Genomic DNA, 17,915 nt, shown 5'->3' with positions numbered 1-17,915 from the left:
ATGTTACACTATGTACTCACAAACAAATAGCAAAGATCAACTTCAAGCCGAATTTCCTACAAAAAATATCACTTTATACTGTTCTAAAGTCTATTGGTATTTAGAGATTAATTCATGTGAAATTGAATTTAGAATTGGATAGAATGATGTGTAAATGCTAATCTATAAATAAGCACTAGTCTCCCTGTCTAGAAACTCTGGAAAGCAACAGAGCCCATACTGAAAGTGACAGCTGTCAGCTATTGAAGGAACTGGAGTGTGGATAATACTCTATATCCATATTCATCAATTTTATTGGCTCATTTGTGAATATGGTATACACATTTGCAGTAAACTCAAATGGGTTTTAGGAAGATTTGTCAAGAGATGAACACTAATTTTTTCATGCTGCTTTTAATAAAGACAAAAATGTAATAGGAAATAGTATTACTTTGAAAAGAAAAAAGTAAACTATTGAGAATCTGCCTTATTAAATCTAAAAAAAGAACTAAAATTAACTACAATCAGATTTCTTTAGCTAGTAAGTCTACTGTATAGAAGAAATATAATCTTTGTAAAATAAGATTTCAGTCCTGAAACACATGCAGACACACAAATATATGCATACATACCCCTCAACATGATATGATAGCACAGGGATTGAATGAATCCAATCACACTAGAATGCCATTAATTCTCATTTTTTCCAAAGTCAAAAATATGAGAATTCTCACAACCAACCCCCACACCCAGCTATCTCATCTGATATTTTAATCCTTTAATTGTTATGGGATCCCTCAAAAAGAAAAGTGCTAAATAAATGTGAAATACTGAATCCCCAGTCTTATGCGAGTCAGAAAAAAAAATACAGGAATATGAATATTTAAGATACTGGCTAATAAAATGGAATGTGGAATTATTTGCATTACAGTCCAATTGTGCTAGATCCTGTACAAACATGTACAAAGTGCACCAAAGAATTTACAATCTGAGCCCCAGGCCTGCAAGCTGTCACCCAACAACACAGAGATGATAATCCTTGTGATAGACTTGTGATGAGCTCCAGTGAAGTCAATGGAGCTCCATGTGGGTGGAGGAATGAACCTAGACAGAGCAGCTTGCAGGATCAGGGCCAAAACTTAATACCAATTCCAAGAATGTGGTGCAGCAAACAAAATGAGGAAAAGATGACAGGCATGCAAAGATGCTTTTGCACAGTTTGTTTGTGTTTACAGTTTCCTTTTCTTTTTTAAATATATCTCTATAGTAGCAGTCCTGGCTTGCCACCGGCCTAGCTGTTATCAGCTGGCACTATGTCTATTATCAATGTAGGTTTTCCATTACAATGGGGAGTTAAAGGAGAGATAAAATGAAAATAAATCATAGATAAGCAGGTATTTAACACAGAGAACAAACAGTAACAAGCTGAAGTTCTGGTGACATCATATGCAGAACAGTAGTAAAAGACCAGACACTGAGTGATTTACCTTAAAAACCTTAGCTCTTTTTATTACATTGCTGCATACTTGTTAATGATATTTGAAATAAGGTTGCAACATTTCTCTTTGAAAGGTTTATTGCTTCATTTCCTATTTCAAAAAGACAGGTTTCAGAGTAGCAGCCATGTTAGTCTGTATTCGCAAGAAGAAAAGGAGTACTTGTGGCACCTTAGAGACTAACCAATTTATTTGAGCATAAGCTTTCGTGAGCTACAGCATCCGATGAAGTGAGCTGTGGCTCACGAAAGCTTATGCTCAAATAAATTGGTTAGTCTCTAAGGTGCCACAAGTACTCCTTTTCTTATTTCAAAAAGGTGATTGTAATGCAGATGCAATCCCATACGATTTCATTTCTATCAGTATTGTAGGATGGTGTTACATCAATAATTCAAGTGGCACTTCATATGGTTTGCTGATCTCTAAGAATTTCAGAAGTCATACACTGTATGTTTGTTATTCCGATATACCAGGCACTATCCAATCCAAACAAAAGGTAAGGACCACAGATATCAAGCTACAGGACTACAAAATCTAAGAAGTTAAATTCTGAATGTTGGAGCAATTTGTTACGCAACCAGTAGGGTGGCGAATTTTGGCTGGACATATTCCTGGATGTTTCCTCACATGACATAATCTTTAATTAAAGATTAATCTTTAATTCCTGGAAGCTCCGGGACAATCTTCGAGGGTTGGCAACCCTAGGAATGAGTGAAGCAACAACAACAGTAACATGTTGCACTTACTCAGTGCCATTTATCCACTGACCACAAAGCGCTTTACAAATGTAGGTATCAGCCCTGTTTTATAGATGGGGAACTTGAGGCACAGAGAAGCAACTTGCTCAAGGTCACAACACAAATGAGGGTCACAGCTGTGAACAGAATCCAGGAGGCCTCACTTTCAGTTGATAGTCTCCCACTAGTGCCTACTGGCATTAGTAGCATTGCTAGACCAAAGTACTCATGCTGCAAGTTTTGGTCTGTACGTGCAGTTCTCCTTTGAAGAGCAACTAGCATATAAATTACTGAGAGCTGGAAACCAAATTGCAGTTTCTACAATCCTCAGCTAGGCCTTAGTATTTTGTACTACATTGAAACAAGACGATTTCAGCAGTGAAATCCTAGCTCTTCCATTCTTATCAATTAGGTTTGTATTTGGCAAAACCCCCATATTAGTGTCTAGAAATATTCACTAAAACCAACCAAATTCAGGACATTTATATTTATACAAGGATATGGTGTACATCCTTCTCTCTCTCTTTATGGAGAGCATAGCTAATACTATGGGAATAAACTCACATGCAGTCTGTGATTTTGCAAGACAATAACTGGCAACACTATAACTGACAGTTGCAAACTAATTTAAAAGTAACGATTAAACAGTAGTAAAATACTAATGCAAAATAAGCATGAGCTGAGAGATTGCCCCTTTGTTTTTTGAACACCATTTAGAAGATTTTTCTCAGATCAACGGGCACTGGAAATGCCACACGATGTTTGTTCAGAAAGAAGACACTCATTTGGAAGGCAGGAGAATTTGAAGCATAGTCTTCAAATTTTGGGCCTTGAGTTCTTTCTATTTTCAGGTGATAAAAGGGTAAAAACTAAGGTGTTCCTTCTCAGCAGTTGTTTACTGTACCCGCTGTTGTGGGTGAGAAACATCATTAGAGACTGGATATGTTTGCCAAGAAAAACAAAACCCACCAAACAGCTGATTACCAATGCAGAGATTGTTTCATTTTCCCCTGCAGCTGCAGGAACTGTTAGAAGTTTCAAGCAAGGGGCAGATTGTTGGTAAAGTTAATCTGCAGCTGTGAGAGTCCACGCGCCACAGGCCAGCTGAGCAAGTTAAAAACCAGATGGTTCACCACCAGTTCCGAGTTACATGAAGGCAAGAGTATATTCTATGAAACACAAGACGTTTCATGAGCGAAGTAGCATTGCGCTGTGTGTTTCTAGGAATGCTCTTCTGAATCTTGTGAGAAAGATATTTACATTGGGATGTTAGCTGATATACCTACACACAATTTTGGTTAGCTACACAAGAACAGACTGTGCTGCTGACTCCCCCCACACCCCAACATACTCAAGTGAAAAGTTGATTTATTAAGATCAAGCTTTCAGGGCACTAGCAGAAAAATATGAGGAAATTCAAAGCTGTTACACAACACATTCACCTTGTTGAACTTGGAGCTCTTTTTTCTCTGGCAACAGGAAATCCTATATCTAGTTCTCCTTGGCAGGCAGGTGTCTGACATAACATTCCACCACAGCGCAAAAAGATACTTGCCCTGTAAGGAGATGAAGAATCAGCAGTCCCCGCAGGTCTGAAGGAAAGCCGATGCCAGAATCTACAGCCACGCAGATTTCAGGGGTGCTGGGAAGCTGACAGAAACCTCTAATACTTATAAGAAAAGATGACAAAGGAAGCCCCTAGGAAAGGAGATGAAACTCCAGATCATCAACTGATTCAAAAAGGTTGTTTTATTACCCAGTCACCCTTGGCTTGAAGGAGGGATGGGAAGAGGGAAAATCACATAGGGAGTGTCTTCCAAAGACATGCCATCCAGCACACACAGCAGTGAAGAGAGAACCAGAACCTAGGCATTATGGCTAAGGTGCCTCCAGGGCACTTGGAGCAGAACAAGCCTGCTAAGAAGGATCTTGTGGAGATCAGGCAAAGGAACACTGTACCTCATCACTTTGAAGGCACTGAATTGAGGCGCTTAAATGGGTAATGTGCCAGCTAGGTAACCAGGACTAGCAGAGAGAAGAAAACCCTCTTTAATGGGTGCCTCTGCATTTGATGGAGTAGATACAATCAAGAAAGCAGAGTAGTGTGGGCCAGAGCAGTGACTCTTAAATCCAAGAAACAGGAATCCTACACTATCCCCAAAACAGGGCGAGGGTTGGGCCCCATGTCTACTCTGGTCATTGGAAAGGAGCAGTGAGCACTGGTTAAAAGGCAGGATCTCATATGTTTCAGTCCAAGGAAGCTAATAATTTGTGGAGTGCGCACATACCCTAAGACAGTTTACTGATTTGAAAGGCTTGTGTGGCTGGACATGCAACTTCAAGAATGTTGTTCCGCTGAACCAGAAATTGTCACTGAAAAGTAGCCTTTCCTTCCTCAACACTTGGCTGGAAGACTCCTATATCACAATAGTTTCATCTGCCCATGCTCCTAACACCAATGAGATGGCACTGGGAAGGGCCTCAGCAGTTCTAGTGACCTGTTTTCCACTCCTGGTAATCAGTTTCCAATGTTCTTCAGTTCACCCTGCAGAAAGCAGGAAACTCTGGGACTCAAAGGTCCAGAGCATGAGATTAAGAGCTTTAGTAAATGTGCAGTCTAAAACATGCAGACAAAGCAGTCAAGTTTGACTCTTTTGCACTTTACTTCAGTTTGTGGAACTCTACATATACAGGTGCGTGGTGTGTAGGACTACAGGCCCACAACTCTTTGAGGCATTAAGAATAACTAATGGACTGAGCAGTGCACACTTTTTATGACTATTTCTAAACATGGGTTCTTCACATCAAGGACATTTGTAAATCCACAGCAAGTATGAAGCTTTAAAAAAAAAATTACTGTTTTTTTTCAAATGCAAAAAGCATGTGAAAAATGATGGTTTACATTTATACAACAAGACATCTCTTATGTAAATATTCCCCAAATTCCCTTTACAAACTATATGGGAAACTAAAAAACACTAAGCACAGCTTTAAAAATCAAAATACACCTGCTTATATTCTTGAAGATCAAGCTCCCCTTTGCTAGAATCAGAATTTGTGTCATCTTCCTCATCAGAGCTGTTGATAATCTCTTCATCTGATTGAACCTCTCCCATCAACGCATTGGAATCACTGTGATCTTCTGATGTCCTACAAGAAAAACAAACAAACCCAAAACACATATTTGGTTTATATTAGCATAACTTTTAATTTTTCTTTGAAAAACTATCCATCAGAGCAATGAGGCTAACTGCTACTAGAAGTGCTGAGAGCCCTGGAGAAGATAGAACAGGATTTTCCATAGAGGACCTAATGATTCTGGAATGCTGTATCTATACTGGTATTTACACAATGTTCATTGCCACAGCAGATGAGTGCCATACAAATAAAATAGTCAAAAGGGTTTTATGTTCTTTACACCCTTCACAGATGCCAGCGTTTATCTTCGCCATCATCCAGGGCAAAACTTGAAATTCCATCCCCTCTTGCTAGCGTGTATATATAAATAATATATTTATTTCATGTGTCCAGAGCGATAAAGGGAGATTGTCATTTTTGTTTCTGTTTTGCTCTGCTCTCTCTCTAATGACACTGGGGTTCGTTCTGTACATGATGCTCAGTTTGACAACCTTGTTTTGGGGGTTTTGTTTTAAATAAATGTTCAGTCTTGTTTATTAAGGCATGCACTAGTTAAATAGTTACATGAGGTTGAAACTAATGTCACAGGGAGTCAGTTCAATACATACCCACTTTCCTAAAAAATAAAAGGGGGGGGGCTGTAGAATGTACATTTTGGTGATCCATAAAATCAATGAAAATAAAAACAGTGATATCCCTTTTAGACAACTGTCAAAACTATAAAATATAATTAGGCTCTTTAGCTGTACATGCATTATGGAGGTCTCAGTTCTCATTAATTTTAACTTAACTCATAAATTTTAACATATTTGTAACTTGTAGAGATTTTGTGCGACAAGTATGCATGCTGATCCTATGAACTACCCCCCTCCTCTAACCTACCTTGACATCTTCAGTAAAGGCCTTAAGAATGTTTCACAGGAAGAAAATTCAAGAGGAAAGAGAGCGCAAGGAAGATACAAATGGCAAACAGACTATTGTAAAACTACTAAGCAGCTTCTTATAAGAACAGAGTTCAGAGTCTAAAAACACTCTGATAAACTCACACAGAAACATGCCAATTTACTTTAGCCTGGTGGCGGGGGGCGGGGTAGGCAGAGAAGGGAGAGGGAGAGAGAGAGAGAAAGATAAAGGCATAGCAACATTTTCAACTATGGAATTAAGTAGTTAATAATTTCAAGTTATACCAAATCAATACACCATTCATCGGATCAGCTTTCAAAGCCAGCAAGGTGCTGAATGCCCTCCTGTCCCATTTACTCCAATGGACATGGACAAAGAGCAGTTACTTACCCTACAGTACCTGGAGTTCAAGATGTTACAGTCAGCGAGGATCCCACTGTAGGTGCGTACATGCCTCATGTAAGTGACACTGGATGTTTTTGTACATCAGCATCCATTAGGGCTGTGCACGTAACCTGTGCCTCTCATGAACTTCCCTCATACCCTCACAATTCAAAACCCAAGCTGGTGAGGATTCCAAAAAGTGGGGATGGAGCACAAGTCCTGTGATCCACATTTATATAAATCTCAAAGAGCCACATTAACCGTAGGGTAAGTAACCATTCTTTGAGTATGTCCATATGGGACGCACCATCCCAGTGTTGGTGGCTGGCCAGCAGCATACCCTCAGGACAGTGGCAGTGAGCGCCAGCTGAATCAGTCAAACAATGAATGAAGTACCACTCTCCTGAACTTGGCATCTATCCCGGCAGCCATGTCAAGGACATAATATTTCATCAAAGTCAGCAGGTTACTCCATGTTGTAGCCTTGCAGATCTCAGAGATCAACACATTTCGGAAGCAAGCAAAAGATGCTCTAGTGAGTGTGGTTTGATGTCCGAAGAGAGGGGCTCATCAGCCAACTGATAGCATTGCATGCCTCCACTTGGAGATTCTTTGTGATGAGATGCCCTGGCCAGAATGAGCTACAAAGAAGCTGGGAGACAGCAAAAATGGCTTGGTCCTATTAAGGTAATACTATAAAGCTCTGAATACTGTGTAGTTCCTTTCCTCCAACAGATGAGCCAGTTTTGAGCTTGGACAGACAGGATGAGAGAGGCAAGCATTACCATCTTGAACGTCAGGACAGTGTAGGTGTTGGTTCAGTCTCCTCAGCTCTAGGATAGGATGAAGACCTCCTTTCCTCTTCAGAATGAGGAAATATCAGAAGAAGCTGCCTCTTTCCCTGAATTCTGTTGGAACCTCCTCTATGGCTCCTAGATGAAGCAACAAGGCCACTTCTGATTGCAGCAGGCTTCCCTGAGGAGAGGTGTGCATAGGGGGTAATGAGTGGAACTGGATGGGAGAGCCAGGGGCAATGATCATCCTGTTACAACTGATCATGCCTGGTGGAATGGAGGGAGGCAGATTCTGAAAGTAGTGCTCATTCACTGGATTGGATGGGCTCTCGACCAAGCTGTCAAGTTGACTGGCATGCTGTAGGATTGGGGTGCATTGTTGAGGAAGTGGAAAGGCTGTGCCCTCTGTTTTATCTTGTCCTTTTCCTGGCCCAGTATTCAGGATGCCTGTGTTTGTGAGACGGCATCCATGGCTTCAACTGGGACTGAGGGCAGTAAGGCTTGTGGTACAGCACTGAGATATAAATCCCTAGAGAGCATAAGGTGGCCTTTGAGTCTTTCAGCGAGTGCAGAGTGCTGTTTGTCTGCCTGCTAAATAGCTCTTTGCCCTTGAAGTGTGAGTCTTGAACAGCGGCCAGTGCCTCTCGTGCGATACCCAATGCTTTGAGCCATCACACTGTGTTTCATTACCATGGTGGCGAGAGACTTTGCAATGGTGTTGGAGGCATACATCGCAATGAGTAGTGCCAACCTGGCCACCAGCTGACCTTCCTTAATTATCTTTTAGTTCCTCTTGCTGTCTTGCAGAAGCTTTGTGAGGAAGCGTGTCACTTGGTCTCAGGTTAGGAACTCATACTTGGCCAGTAAGGCCTGGCAGTTTGCCACATGCAGAAGAATATGACTTTCATCCAAAGAGGCTGAGTTGTTTTGGGCCTTTAGTCCAAGAGTACCCCCAAGGACACTTCAATTTCTCCTGTACTGCTGATGTGACCAAGAAGCCTGGGTAGGGGTGAATACTTCCACATCTGCCTAGAAAACGTGAGGCAAAGTAAACATCTGCTAGGTATGTGCGACTCTCCTAGACAGAACTAGTACCTACTGTGCCTGCCTTTTAAATGGATTAGTCCATCACAGGATGGGCAGGGCTTGAAGCCCACAGGTTTTGACTCCACCATACTAAAGAGCTCTGTATGGCAGGTGGAGTGTCTAGCCACCGATACTAAGTCCAGAGGGTTGGATAAGATCACATTGGTGCTCAGAACTTTGCAGAGTTACGCTTTCACACAGCAGAGTCTAGAACAACGTTATACACTTCTGAAATAAAAACCATGGGTGTAGTTAAGTCAAATGATATTTCTATTGTTCCCGCTTCTTAAAACTGTGTGTCTCATTCCATCCCAAACAGTATCTTTGGGGACGATTGTTGTGGGCTAGAGTAACTACCTGGGGGAGGATTACCACAGCACCTCCAGGAACTTAAAACAGTGGTGGGGGGAGTGCGCAAGGGGGGGGAGAGAGATTATTGCAGTCCTTGGGACTGTGAACTGCTTTAGAGAAATATCACCCCTAAGATGGTTTGCGTATACAAGTTCAGATTCAGAGGCCCAAGGAGACAAATAAAGGGCTTTTGGTATAGAAGGCTGAGTTTAACCTGGCAGAAGTGCCTTCATTTTGATGCAAAAAACAGATGACGACCTTTTGTGTAGAAGATACCCAACCCTGCTGAAGGGTTGGAAGACCTTGAACCTGCCAGGGTTTCCATAGGACTGATGTAGAGCTGTTGGTAAAGCGTTTAGATCCTTTTATTATGTTCTCTGGATGCTTTTGTCCTCAAGTAAATGAAAGAAGAATGTGGTTATGTTACTCATGACCACTGTCATTCACTGGTCATCGATCTTGGAGAGAAACAAAAGAACAGGGGCTGGTCATTAGTCAGACCTGCCAAGAGAAGCAACATGAATTTCAGAGGAGTTATAGCTTAAGTCTAAAGAGAAGGGAGAGGGATGTGGATCCCTGCTCAGAGAAAGGTGAGAACTAGAGGCCTGAGTGGGCATTCCTGAAACAGACTACAGAGGGGATTAAAGGTGCAGTTACCCCAAAACTGTGACAGACAGCATATCTATAGCTCTTGAGAACAGAAAACAAGAAATTGTTTTATTCTGTGCCAAAACCAAGAGGTAACACGCTATTGTCATAAGATTGTGGTCTAAATCCCTCCATATTTCTACCCAGATGCCCTGCATATGGTATAATTCTGTCAAACTGGGAAATCTGTACTAAAAATATTTTGCTCTACTTCTTGGATGAGATTTTCGAAGATCCACAGGGAATCTGGAGGCTTGAAATCCCTCTAGGTAGCTCTGAAAATTTCAGTCCTTATGTTTTTACTGTAATTTATCCAAAGTCCTCAATATTCAAGCTACAGTATGTGACAGATAATTTCTTGACTTTATGTAAAATGTAATTTAAACTGATCAGTTTATCTCAAAGGTAGAGCAAAATAACGCTGCAAGATAAATTACATGTTTTATAGCAAATGAGATTGAGAACTTTTAAACATAGGTTTCTGAAATTCTATGATCCCAGGGCTGCCCAAGTCACCACTGGACACTTTGAAGGGGTCAGAGTCCTTCACATTTTGAGAAGATTACCAAATTCAATCCCGTGGTACACTTATATTAAATTTCCCCCTTGGACAAAGGTTTGTCTGGATCCTTCATCAATGAGGAAAAAGAATGGACATAACATTTATAACACGATTTATACCAAATATAAAAAAAAGCAGTTTAAATTGTACAATAATATAAATAACCATATTAGAAACACATCCTTTTTGTCATCCACTGTATTTTGGAACATGCCTCAGATTGTAGATACATCTCAGCTTCTTGAGTGTATAGGAAAGTCAAGAGTATCTGTTCTAGTTCTAAAGGTCTCTTTGAGACCATCAGGACACAGAAGAGTGCTCCAGGAATGTTTCTTATGACCATTTTAGTTATAAACAAAAAAGCGATAGCCATCCCAGCTGCCATAGTGTCTCAGAGTAATTCCTGTTCATCTTTACAGTCCATTCATCATGCTACTCCCATTTCCCCAGCTCAGTGGGTCACTGCGTAACACATAACCCTTCATATTCTTTTACCTCAGTTGTTTAACATTGGGATGATACTTCTCTACAGATGAATAACGAAAATCAATCCCCATTTAGCAACTTTTGTAGACACAAATATCTCGAGTGTTCATGGACCCAATGGCAAGCCCATTCAGAATGAAAATACTTCCATGTGCTTTTGATCAGCCCCCCCCTCCGAGAGATTTGAAGATTTCAATATTTGAATTTAATGGATTTGGTACCTTAATCACATCTTCAAGACAGTCCTATACATATAAGTTTTTTAATGAAATTTGAGTGCAACTTCATTTAGAAAATTATTCTCTCCCTTGTATCGTATGCCTCAATTGTATGCCTCATGGCCATTTTAGCTTCTCTGCCCATGTGCCATAATTTTCTTCTCTTTTTCTACCCTCTTATCCTCTTTTTAAAAACTCTGCCACCACATATTAATTCCCCCTAATAACTCAATTTTATGTCAAAGCTTTCTTCGTGGAGTAGTTTTTTCTGTTCTGTGTTAAGCATCCGCACAGACTTCTGTAATCCTACTCTCTCCCAAAATATCCATCCTGATCTTGTTTCCTCTTTGTCAGATATTCTTTGCCCAGGGCCCCAACATTAATATGCTTTTTGGTACGAGAAACTTCTGCATTATCAGTCATGTGAAACACCTCACTGCTAACTCATCACACTGTTCCTTGAGTAAGAATATCCTGCCATATCATGTGAGCCAGCTGTCTATAGATAGATGTGGTTAAACTTTTTGTTATTTACATAATCTTAAGAATGTTGATTTGTCTGATAACGTAGCATTTTAATGGTTATTTAAATGGTAATCCTAGATTTTTCTTATTGCTTGCTGAGTAAGACAACCAATAAATGAACCTGTAACACTATTTATGTCACACATAAAATGGAAGGTAAGAGATACCGTGGCACTTCTTTGTAAATTATGACAGTGCAATTCTGGCACGAAACAAAAACTGCTTGTCAGTATGAATCTCTTATGGACTTCTAGACTTTAAGCACCACCATAAACAATGCACCTGAAAATGTTATGATTATAGTGCCAAATGCTTTGCACCTAAGTTTTTTCCCTGCAAAGTACATACATGTCAACTCCATCATGGTTACAGCTTTCCATCCAATTTGCTGCGCGCGCAAATCTCAAACTTGTCTCTTTATTTTAATAGTTTATTGAATAAATCATATCTGTAGTTGGTTTAGTATTTTAAATAAGTGTTAATTAGGGCTGTCAAGCAATTAAAAAAACTGCAATTAATCATGCTGTTAAACAATAGAATACAATTTTCTAGATTTTCACATATATTGATTTCAATTACAACAGAATACAAAATATACAGTGCTCACTTTATATTTTTATTACAAATATTTGCACGGCAAAAAATGAAATAGTATTTTTCCAATTCACCAAATACAAGTATTGTTGTGCAATCTCTATCATGAAAGTTGAACTTACAAATGTACAATTATGTACAAAAAGTAACTGCATTTAAAATAAACAATGAAAAACTTTAGAGCCTATGAGTCTACTCAGTCCTGCTTCTTGTTCGGCCAATCGCTCAGACCAAACAAGTTTGTTTTCATTTGCAGGAGATAATGCTGCCTGCTTTTTGTTCACAATGTCACCTGAAAGTGAGAACAGGCGTTTGCATGGCACTGTTGTAGCTGGCGTCACAAGATATTTACATGCCAGATGTGCTAAAGATTCATACGTCCCTTCATGCTTCAGCCACCATTCCAGAGGACATGCGTCCATGCTGATGACAGGTTTTGCTCAATAACAATCCAAAGCAGTGTGGACCCAACGCATGTTCATTTTAATCATTTGAGTCAGATGCCACCAGCAGAAGGTTGATTTTTTGGTGGTCTGGATTCTGTAGTTTCCACATTGGAGTCTTGCTCTTTTAAGACTTCTGAAAACATGCTCCACGCATCGTCCCTCTCAAATTTTGGATGGCACTTCAGATTCTTAAACCTTGGGTCCAGTGCTGTAGCTAGCTTTAGAAATAGATGTTAGATAGGATGGGATCTGAGTTACTACAGAGAATTTGTTCCTGGGTGTCTGGCCGATGAGTCTTGCCCACATGCTCAGGCTTTAGCTGATCGCCATACTTGGGCTCAGGAAGGAATTTTCCTCCAGGGCACATTGGCAGAGGACCTGGTGGTTTTTCACCTTCCTCTGCAGTATGGGGCATAGGTCACTTGCTAGAGGATTCTCTGCACCTGGAAGTCTTTAAACCACGATTTGAGGACTTGATTTGAGCTCAGACATAGGTTAGGGGCTTGTTACAGGAGTGGGTGGGTGGGATTCTGTGGCCTGCGTTGTGCAGGTGGTCAGACTAGACGATCATAAGGGTCCCTTCTGACCTTAAAGTCTATGATGCTATGAAATCTCACATTGGTACCTTCTTTGCGTTTTGTCAAATCTGCGGTGAAGGTGTTCTTAAAACGAACAACATGTGCTGGGTCATCACCTGAGACTGCTATAACATGAAATATATGGCAGAATGCAGGTAAAACAGAGCAGGAGACATACAATTCTTCTCCAAGGAGTTCAGTCACAAATTTAATTAACGCATTATTTTTTTAATGAGCATCATCAGCATGGAAGCATGTCCTCTGGAATGGTGGCTGAAGCATGAAGGGGTATATGACTGTTTAGCATATCTAGCATGTAAACACCTTGCAATGCCGGCTACAAAAGTGCCATGTGAACGCCTGTTCTCACTTTCAGGTGACACTGTAAATAAGAAGCTGATAGCATTATCTCCTGTAAATGTAAACAAACTTGTTTGTCTTAGTGATTGGCTTAATAAAAAGTAGGACTGAGTGGACTTGTAGGCTCTAAAGTTTTATACTGTGTTGTTTTGGAGTGCAGTTATGTACAAAAAAAATTAAATTTGGAAGTTGCACTTTCATGATAAAGAGATGACAGTTCTCTACAGTACCTGTATGAGGTGAATTCAAAAATACTATTTCTTTTATCATTTTTACAGTGCAGATATTTGTAATAAAAAATATAAAGTGAGCAATATACACTTTGTATTCTGTGTTGTAATTGAAATCAATATATTTGAAAATGTAGAAAAACATACAAAAATATGTAATACATTTCAATGTACACTATAATTTAATAGTGTGATTAAAACTGCAATTAATCATAATTAATTTTTTTAATCACGATTAACTTTTTTGAGTTAATCATGTGAGTTAACTGCGATGAATCAACAGCCCTAGTTTTAATAAAAGTTTTACTTATTTATAATTATACACAAAGGCTACATTAAAAGAACTTCTGGCTTCAATTCTGTAGCCCCGGGCTGGAATATGCTCTGCTGTTTTGTGGGGATGGTGCATGCTCAGGCCAATCACATGTAGGAGCTGTGAGAGAATGGACAATGCTCAAAGAGGGCAGAATCTTCATGGATTTCAGCGGTTAAACTCCAGCAAGTCTCTGCTGAGCATGTGCGAACTACAATTTTTCAAAGGCTAGTAACTTAGGCAAATTTGGATATACTTTAATGGGGACTGGCCCCTGACACAAAGGACAACCTCCACTACATTACAGTTCCCTCCTTCAAAGCATAGGAGCTCTCCAAATAAAAAGTCACCAGAATGTTTTTTCCCTAGCCTTAGTGTGGGAAACAGCTACACCATTTTGGCTGAAATTAAATATCAGCTTGAGGCAGACATCCAGCCTTGCCTTTAATTTGTATTATGATAAAACAGGTGCCAACCAAGATCAAACCAGGGCCTCACTTTTAGGCGCTATTAAGCTAGGCATATGAGAGACATTTCCTGCCCCAAAGAGCTTGCAATCTAAATAGACAAAACAGGCAGCAGAGTGGAAGTATTAACAGTCCCATTTAAACAATGGGGAACTGAGGCACAGAGAAATTAAATGACTTGCCCAAGGCTGCAAAAATGTCAGGGCAGAGCTGGGAACTGAACCTTCATCTCCCAAGTTCTAGTCCAGAGCCTTAATCATCCTGCCTCTCCTAGAACTCAGGGTTGGTTTGTTTTTTTATTCCCCTTCTGTATCCATGTTTAGCACTCTTCAGTTCTTTAAACTCTCTTCATACCCACACCAGCCTACACCACACCTCCTTTTGGAGAAGGGCCAACTGCACCAAGCTTTGGACAGACGGTTAATCCTCCCTTACTGCTGCCTTTGAATTCTGAAGACAATGTCCTTCCCTCCAGAATGAGTTTCTTTCCCACATTACTTGTCCCCTGATATCCTGTGCCTCCATTTACAGATATCGGAAAAAGGTTATTTGGCCCAGGATTGAAAATAAACAGAAAGAATCCTAAAAGAAAAGTTAAGTAGAAAATACATATAGCTGAACTGATACTATAACTTTATCCCTGCCTTTAAAAACAAAAAATGCACTGAGCCATATTTACAGCCAATGAGAACTTTGGTCTCAGCTCCCAATTCATTCAGAATCACAGTCTGTCACTCTAAGTCACAGAGATCACTCAACAAGTCTTGTCCCAGATCTGTCTTATTTTGTGTCTTTTGCTGTACAGTATATTTGTATCTGCTACAACATGATTTATTAATCTTCATTATTTTTAAAACACCGGTAACCGCTAAGCATTAATGACGATACACAGAAAGAATGAGCAGAAATAATGAGGAGTCCTTGTGGCACCTTAGAGACTAACAAATTTATTTGGGCATAACTTTTCGTGGATTAGAACCCACTTCATCAGATGCATGGAGTGAAAATACAGGAGCAGGTATAAATACATGAAAGGATGGGGGTTGCTTTACCAAGTGTGAGTTCAGTCTAATGAGACACATCAATTAACAGCAGGATACCAAAGGAGGAAAAATAACTACTGAAGTGGTAAGAGTGGCCCATTACAGACAGTTGACAGGAAGGCATGAGTAACAGTAGAGAGAAATTAGTATTGGGGAAATTAAGTTTAGATTTTGTAATGACCCAACCACTCCCAGTCTCTAGAATGAGCTCACCTTAGGACCACTTCTTTCCTCTCCAGACAGAGTGTTTGAGTCCTAATGGGGACTGCTGTAACTGTTTGACGTTCTAGGTTCTCTGCCTGAACCAGTCATGTCACTGCATACAAGTTACTTAGGCTTTGTCTTCACTGCTAAAAAAGGCAAGGGTTTTTCACTGCAGGATAACTAAAATGCATTGTCTTCACCAGAGGCAGTGCTAGTCCATTTGTGGTCTTAAGCAGGAACATTTTTGCCCCATCCCTGCAAAACCATAAAAAAGCAAATAAGGGACCCCCATAAACTGTTTAGGGCCCGAAGCAATTGCTTAGTCTGCTTATGCTTAGTTCTAGCACTGGTCTCCTCTAGGATTTTAGAGGAGGATAGCTGTTAGTAACCCCGACCACTCTTTTTTTTTTTTCTTTTTTCATCAAAGATATGGCCATAGGGTTTGTCTTCACAGCACCTATTAGCTAGAGTCGGTACACTTAAGTTACTCGGTTCAAGACAGGCTAGCTCAAGTGAAAGCAGCAGACACTGTGAAACAACACTAGGGCTACACAGATTGAATTAGTAGTTGATGAGTTGTTGCAACTCAGGCTACCGTATCCCCACTGCATTACCAGCTTGATCATCAGCTGCACTCAAGCTTCCACCTACATCTGGGTGGGCCAGCTAGCTGGAGTTTAAGGCCCCACTTAACTAGAGCTAGAGATTTGCGTGTGTGGAAAAGGACTAGATTAGGGGCAAAGCTCAAACTATAACCAGCAGTAAACAATGAGTTAATACTGCAGCGAAGACAAGTCCATAGAGTGAGCCCTTTGTATCAGTGGGACTTGCCCCAGCACAAAGGGTAATAGGTGAGATAGTTTTGTTGGCTTGACATTATGGCAAAGCACAATGCAACCAATCAGATAATTTTGATCTTCCCTTTATTTTGCCACTAAGTTTACAATTCCGAGTTTCATTGAAAAGTGGTTTGAGCTCTGCCTTTGTAGACACTTAGAGCGCTGAAGGATAGAAAGACCTCTGTAGAAGATTTCTTCTAAAAGAAATAGATCAAGGCAGCTGTGACGATTCACGCTATCTTTACTGTTGTGGGATCCAGTCTCTCCTCTCTGTGAAAGAATGTGACAGAAGGGATTAAGGAGTGCAGGAGTACAGTGCATGAACATTTAGGGTATGTCTTCACTAGCAACACTAAAGCGCTGCCGTGACAGCGATTTAACATGGCTGTGTAGTCGCGGCACCCCGCTCTAAAAAAAGCCCACCTCCATGAGGGGAGTAGCTACCAGCGTGCACTGTCTACACTGCCACTTTACAGTGCTGAAACTTGCAGTGCTCAGGGGGGTGTTTTTTCTGAGCAAGAAAGTTGCAGTGCTGTAAAATGGCAGTGTAGACAAGGTCTCAGAGATCCTTCAAGCAGCATGACCGGAATGGGTGGAGGGGGAAATCAAGCACCTGAGCAATTTGATTTTGGATATTACTTTGGAATTTTCTATAAAAACCATGGCAGTTTTGATAATTACCCTTTTAGAAAACTTCAAGAATCCCACAGTAGAGAAACTAGAACATAATCTTGTCTTTTTAACTAGCAGGCTTTATTTTTGACCTCAGATCAGGGACACTGCACGTCCTCTTCCTTCAGTGCGGATTTGCAGGGGGTTGTCTCCCCACTCTAGATAAATGTTTTGTGGCATTTTTCTCTCTCTCTCAGATCTCTTCTGGATTGATGCATATTTGGTGGTTATTCACTTGTATAAAATGTTTACTATGCCACTTTTTAAATCATCATACCTCACATATATATGCACTTGCATTATTGCATTGCCTTTAAAAACTCCTAAGAAAGAAAAATCTTTTAAAAAGGGAAAACTAAAACCAAACTAACGGTATTTTTTATCCCTGCTATTTAACTCAGATATCAAATACAAGCTACTGCTTCCAGAAGTACATAATGACAACTCTCATAGCAGGCTGTCATCCTCCTGTAGTTGCATAAGCATTTTTCATTTTTCTGTTAGAGCTCTGATTGATGATTCCTCTATGCATTTCTTGGAGCGTTCAACATAAATATGCATGCATGTCTCGGATGTTCCATGCTCTACATACAAGAAACATATTTTAAAATCTCAGTTAAAACTAATTTCTGACAAGATTCTTTTTTAAACTAACACCCTTTCTGAATAAAGTCATTAAACTTACGTACAGTAAGAGAATGTTGACAAAATGTAAATCTAAGCCAAAACTGTGTGTCCTAAGGTGTTCCAATTCAGCCTCTCAGCACCATGGCACAAACCATGAAAAGCAGAGTCCACAGCCACGGTACACTGAAACAACTCCACAGGAGCCATTGTAATGAAGCATGCCAAAATATATGCA

General features: G+C 40.2%; 1 protein-coding gene across 2 annotated transcripts in view; it reads right to left on the bottom strand.

Annotated features, from left to right (window-relative positions):
* FGD6 (FYVE, RhoGEF and PH domain containing 6) overlaps positions 1-17,915 on the bottom strand; it is a 105,005-nt gene that overhangs the window by 62,121 nt on the left and 24,969 nt on the right. For both annotated transcript variants that reach the window (XM_075124278.1, XM_048835541.2), the window contains exon 3: positions 5,221-5,362. In XM_075124278.1, the coding sequence (XP_074980379.1) occupies positions 5,221-5,362 (142 nt within the window). The remainder of the gene's footprint in view (positions 1-5,220; positions 5,363-17,915) is intronic.

This window comes from Caretta caretta, chromosome 1, assembly GCF_965140235.1.
Source record: "Caretta caretta isolate rCarCar2 chromosome 1, rCarCar1.hap1, whole genome shotgun sequence".
Lineage (NCBI taxonomy): Eukaryota > Metazoa > Chordata > Testudines > Cheloniidae > Caretta > Caretta caretta.
This window is presented reverse-complemented; position numbering and strand designations above follow the sequence as displayed.